At 40.5% G+C, this 6,254-nt stretch overlaps 2 protein-coding genes across 2 annotated transcripts; one reads left to right on the top strand and one right to left on the bottom strand.

Annotated features, from left to right (window-relative positions):
* Positions 1 to 100: 100 nt before the first annotated feature.
* Positions 101 to 2,086, top strand: AK88_05432 (uncharacterized protein; the record flags this gene model as incomplete). The annotated part of the gene is made up of 4 exons (XM_012483034.1): positions 101 to 179; positions 307 to 373; positions 522 to 616; positions 774 to 2,086. 4 exons carry the CDS (start codon positions 101 to 103, stop codon positions 2,084 to 2,086), a joined length of 1,554 nt encoding a protein of 517 aa, XP_012338457.1.
* Positions 2,087 to 2,614: 528 nt separating this feature from the next.
* On the bottom strand, positions 2,615 to 6,216 carry AK88_05431 (uncharacterized protein; the record flags this gene model as incomplete). Its single annotated transcript, XM_012483033.1, has 2 exons — positions 2,615 to 3,949; positions 4,147 to 6,216. 2 exons carry the CDS (start codon positions 6,214 to 6,216, stop codon positions 2,615 to 2,617), a joined length of 3,405 nt encoding a protein of 1,134 aa, XP_012338456.1.
* Between the last annotated feature and the right edge of the window lie 38 nt (positions 6,217 to 6,254).

Raw genomic sequence — 6,254 nt, 5'->3', positions numbered from 1 at the left:
AAAAAAAAAAAAAAAAAAAAAAAAAAAAAAAAGCCAAGCCGAAGCAATAAAGTGGCATAGGGGTCAAATAGCAAAACAACCATACGAAACAAACTACAACATGAGCGTACTGTCCCTTTTTCATATTGGTTCTCCGTTCTTACGGACCAACTGCGTAGAAGAAAAAAAAACTTACGAAAGTAATCTTTACACAAGGGGGGAAAATAAACACAAGGCGGGACCTCTGTCCGCCCAATGTGCATATCATTTTTACATTACACAATGCCTTCACCCTCCCATGTCTCTGTATTTCTGCTCCTTTTTCAGATTTTATTTGTTCCGTCTGTCTAGACATATGTCACACCCCGGTGGTGACTGTGTGCAACCACATATGGTGAGCTTGTTGAGTGGTGCAGATTTGTTCGTTGATGTGGCCACACCTTTACGATTGAAATTTGATCATTCGTCTTATGTCCAACCCGTACAATTCAAGGATCACGTCATTCTTCATGTACCCCTCCCCCAACACACACATTTCGCAGTTGCTACAAATGTTTGTACTACTCCCTTCTACACAAGAGAAAATGTCCCATTTGCAAACAAGCCATTCGAAATAATGAGTTGAAGAGAATATCGGGTGAGAACAATGACCCCCCCTATGCCCATGTGCTAATCGAATGAGTGACATTCTTTGCTCTACATGAGATGCAATATTATTTGCACGAGTTCAAATAATGCATTTTGACCAGTTACACAGTCTGCGCTCACTGTCACACATTGTTCCTCCTCTGCAGGGAAAAGAAAAAAAGAATATGAACAATTAAGAATAAGGTGTAACTTATGTACCGACGAACTGAAAATAAAAAATTACGAGAAACATTTAAAATTTTGTAAGTACAAAAGGTGCAAAAATTACATGTTAGGATGTGATTATTATGACAAAAGGAATAAATTAAAATTGCACGAAGAAGCATGTGAGCATAGATTAATACGATGTTCAAGTTGCTACAATTTATTTTATTATAAAAATCGCATTTTCATATTAACCCTAAAGGAAAAATATGAACTTAGCGTCAGGTCTACGTATACATATTATTCTTTTTACTACAACTTATTAATGAATACAAATTTTAATTTTTTTAATTATAACAAGTATCTGACGAATACGTATTTTTCTTGTGATAATTATTTGTCGAGGAAGTTATCTCTTTTGAGGAGGGTTCAGCGTACCCTTGATCGTTTTGTGTGTAAATCACCTCCTGGACAGAGAGGCCCAACGGTAGATCTAAGCAACGGAGTGCCCACGCAAAGTAATGGAGCCCTTGTACAAAGAGAAAATAATTTCTTCAACAACGCAACTAATAGTGGTCCAAGTATTTCCCGCAGAGGAAGGACCACTGGTGCATCCGAATGGGATTTCGAAACAAGTGAGGCTAATTATCAGCGCTTGCTAAATTTCTCGCCTCCGTCGGGCAGGATAGCTGATGATGGACCCGCGCCGCTCCTGAGAAGCAGTCGCTTGGCTAATGCCCACATGGATGGAAGCGAGGAGGAGGGATCTGATGAGAGTGACAACTCGGGGGAGGCGGACAAATTGGAAGAAATGAGTAGCGCGAGCCAGTCCAGCAGCACGGACCACCCAAACGGCAGCCACCACTCAAACGGAGCAAAACGCCCACACCGCGAAGAACGCAAGGACCCGCCCAGCGGTAGAAACAATTATAATGAGGACGAATCCTTGAACATACTGCCCCTGAGGAAAAATTTCAGTTTCAAAGATAAAAGCAGCAAGGACATCATAGTCATAATAAAGGAGCTGTTCCAATTTGATAACATAGACATGAGCACCCTTTGTGTTCACGAGAATGAGGAGTTTTTATTATGCGACAAAAATTGTTTTAAGAGTACAATTAAAAATCTTAAAAACCAATTGGAGCAATCCCTCGTGCTTTTATACTTTTGCTGTTGTGTGGGTATGCCTGCGATGTTCACACTTGGCTGCATGAGCTACGTCACGACCAAGGGGCTATTTAAATTCTCCTTCCTGCTAGCCAGCACGTTCATCAGCTTGTCGCAGCGTCTTTTTTTAAAGTTTTTTTATGGTTAAGGGGTTTGCAGAAGTTTTATCAACAGCGCGTTAGCGACGCGTCACAAATATGTGGGTAATGTATTTTTTTTTTTTTTTTTTTTGTGTATTTCCCCAAACTTCGCTTTTTTTTGTATGTCTCTTTTTAATTATCATGTGTATTATTTAAACAAACGGAAAAGGGAGGTAGAAAAAAAAAAAAAAAAAAAAAATAGACGAGCAAGTGCCCTTTTCGTTCGGCATGCAAACAAAACACGACAACTGCTGTCTCCAAATTATGCATATAAACGCGTAGTGGTACAAAAAAGGAAAGAAATTGGAGCCGCGCAGTGCGGCGCAGACAAATAAATGCATTCATGTGGAAGGTTTTTCGAAAGGGTATTTGACAACGTGAAGCAGCACACTGGTAATGTGACGCGGGGAACGGGGGGTATACACATAAAAAAAAAATGTCGCAAATGGAACATTGCTCATTTATTACACTGTCATTGTCAGGACAGTTTCCCTGTGGTGCCCTGTTTGTCCAACTCCACACCATCACCGCTTCCCTCAACCCATCATTTTGATGTCGCCCTTATAATAATTAATATTAATTAACTCGAAGCACTTGGATTTCTGTAGCGACTGAAGGTACCTGTTTTTGTGCCTCGGTGCATAACTATTGTATATTTCGAAAAAACGTTTGTAGTCATTAATTTTGCAAATGTCGGCGTAGTCAATATAGGTGATTACGCTGTTGAGGAGGAAATTAGAAATGTAAGCATATCTGTGGTTCATGATGAAGAAGGAAATGAAGTCCATCAGCTTGTTAAGGTATAGGAAGTAGGAGTGCTCGTTTTTATCCTTCATTCGTTTTAAAAACAGCACAAAGTTTTCATCCTCGTCGGGGTTACCATGTTCGCAGTCACCCCCCTCGTCATGGTTTCGCCGTTCCCCAGCTTCTTGCTCCCCCCCATTGTGTTGAAGTCTCCCCTTTTCACACGCAACCGCTTCGTTCGACCCACTAGGTATCATTTTTAACAACTCTTCGTAAATGTAATTTTGCAACACATCTGCATTTTCCAAATAGTTGTGTATGCTACCAACAATAAGGTCGTCATCGGATAGGTTGCTCTGCAGTGTGCCATTTGTGGGCCTTTCTCCACTGTTAGAAGTATCGTTGATGGAGTCTCCCCCTTTTGTGCCTTTCCCCCCAGAAACGACACCAGGGCTATCCCTTCCCCTCTGGGTTATCTTCCTTATACCATACTCATACTCGAACTTTTTTAAAAGGTGCAAAATGGAGAAGGTATAACGATTTAGATAGGTTTCTATAACGGTTTTGAATTTAAATTTTTTATTGAGCTTCAAACACATGAGCAAAGATTCGTTTGTTTTATTTTCACTTAGCAAATTTTCCAGCTGGTTTTCATAGAATAAGTGTTTCCTCTTGTGTAGCATATTTTCTGTACATACCTTTGCACTAACGTTTTTTAAGAACAGCAATTCTCCATTTAGGGATGCAGAAGCAATGCTGTCATTTCCGCACTGTTGAAGGCAAAATATTTTGTCCTTGTGGTAATTTACAGTAGACACCTTTTCACAATTCTTAATATTCACAATACTAATGTTTCCATTGCTGAATGCATTAATCATGCAGTTATCATTTAGAATTAAAATTTTTGTTAAGTTAAAGTCTAGGCTCTGGATGCTCTTCACGCATTCAAAGTTGGTCAGGCTCCATATCCTCAAGCCATCGTATGAGTTGCTATACAGAATGTGATCCGTCTTGGAGAACTGAATATTTTGAACTGGCTTTTTGTGCCCCTCCAGTGTTCTGATCAGTTTCAGATTTGCGACCTCGAACAGTTTGATCGTTTTGTCCTTGCTGCATGTGGCAACCATCTGCAGGTGGGAAGTAAAAAAGGGGTGTAAAAAAGGTGCATTGCGGGCGCACAAAAGGCGTTATCTTTTCTCTCGTTTTTCCCTCGCCACCTTCGTAGAAGACACACAATGAAGAACGTAACTGTAGGGATGGAACCTTCCCATAATAAATACGCTGGGGCAAATACGACTGCCCCCCACCTCCCTCACATTCTTACCTTGCAGTTGTGCGATATGGCCACATCGTTTATTGTAACCTTGTGTGGATAAATGGTAAAGTTACTCTGGAAAATCTCCTTGTCCTCAAAAAAGTCATCCCCCAATTTTCTCTTTTTACTTTCCTTTCCCCCTTGGATAACCTCTAAATTGACGGTAAAATTCCACAGCTTCAAACTGCTGTCCTCACACACACTCACAAGGACAATGCGGGGAAACCTCTTCACATTTACGTCAATGGCATTGATGGTATATAAATTGTCCTTGAGTATGTAAATGCAATGATTACTTCTTAAGCTCCATACAAAAATGTTCATATCATTGGACCCGCTAAACAGCAGCTGGTTTTTTTCGCTCAGCTTTATACATGACACGACGTCTTCATGGCCTATGAGTAAAGTTTGCTGAATGAGATTTTCCTCAAAATTTAAAATTCGAATTATATTATCTCCTGTGAGGACCACAAATTGGTTTTCACTTAGACTTCCATGTGATGTGTCTTCCAGTGCCAATTCGTCCTCATCACTTGGAGAATTATCACATGGTTGTTCTCCCCTGCCTACAGGACTTAACAGGAGCATTTCAAAAATGCCCTCAATTCTGCAAGCGTAATTTTTTACAATCCTGAAATCACGTAAGTCATAAATTAATAAAGAGCTGTCTTCCCTAAACACATGTAAATTATTTCTTATGAGAATAAATTTGTGTACATTACTTTGGTTAATTAATGCATTATTTTCTGTAAATTTGAAAATGATTTCTGCCTTAATTGGGTTGTAAAAAATAAAGTTTCCTTCCGCGTCATGCGTTAGGATTAACCATTTTACATTTTCATCGTTTATTATTAACTTGCTTTTTTTTCCTTTGAAGATACTCGATGGAATTACCAGCGCGTGGTTTATGTCGTCCACGAGGTATATCTGCTTTATGGGGCTAAGCGAGACTACGTCGCTGTTTCGGCTTTTTTTCTTTTTCTTCTTGTTACTGTACTCGTTCTTTAGGGTGTTGAATTCTTCTTCGTCCTGGGCGTTAAGAAGGCTCAGATCCCAGACGTTCATGATTTTGTCATTACCCACCGTGATGAACCCGATCAGCTTTTCTTCATTCGCTACTTCCTCCTCATCGCACTCTTCCGCCTCTACACCGTCTGAGTTCGTTTCATCCACCTCCTGCACGACGGACTCATCCTCGTTTTGCTCCCCCTTCGGGACTGCCCCTCCCTGAACGGCCAAAAAGAGGAAGTCAGTGATGCCACTCATGTGGTCCTCACACGCTGCGACCTTCTCCCCCTTGGCAAAGTCATAAATGAAAACATTCTTTGTCACATCAGAGCTGATAATAAAATTGCGATACATTCTCAAGTTGGTAATTCGACTGTTGTGTATTCTGTAGGAATATTTTAACTTATGGGACTTCAAATTATAAACGTTAACTAACCCATTGATGTAGCCAACGAGTAACTGCTTGCCGCCCTCACCAGAATACCCAAAACAGGTTACAACGACATTTTGCGATTTCCAAACTTTCTTCTCCTTTAAGTGAACCCAGTTGTAGTAATATGAGTATGCACCCTTGTTCTCCTCTTCCGCTTCATCATACAAGTAAATATCGTTCCTGTCCCCACTCTCTTCCCCTTCGCCATTTACATCACCATTCTGTTCATTGTCGCCATGTGTCTCATCCCCCTTCGCCGCCGCATCGTTCAGCTGCAAAGTATAATGATGTATCTTGTTGTCGTCTGTCCATAGAAACACATTTCCGTCAGCGTAGTACAGAAGTCTTATACAACTGAACAAAGATATGCAATGTCTGTTAAGGTACTTCTTATGATATGTCTCCTTCACGTCATCAATATCGACGGCGGATTCCAGAACGCACGTGGGGTGCATAGCATTGTAAAATTTGAAGCTGTTATTACTTTTGCCACCCCATTCATTTATCTTAAAACAGTACATGTTATCACCACACAGACTTATATACAACTCGTGCTCCTTGGAATAAAAAACGTTTTTGTCCCCCTCGTAGAAGTCAAAGAACTTCTTCTCAATTTCGACATTTGTAACGATCGCCATTGACACGCCGTTGGGACAAGAAGCAAAAACAGGAGGAA

This window comes from Plasmodium fragile, assembly GCF_000956335.1.
Source record: "Plasmodium fragile strain nilgiri unplaced genomic scaffold supercont1.132, whole genome shotgun sequence".
Lineage (NCBI taxonomy): Eukaryota > Apicomplexa > Aconoidasida > Haemosporida > Plasmodiidae > Plasmodium > Plasmodium fragile.
The sequence above is the reverse complement of the archived record's forward strand: the minus strand, read 5'-3'. Positions and strand labels throughout refer to the sequence as shown.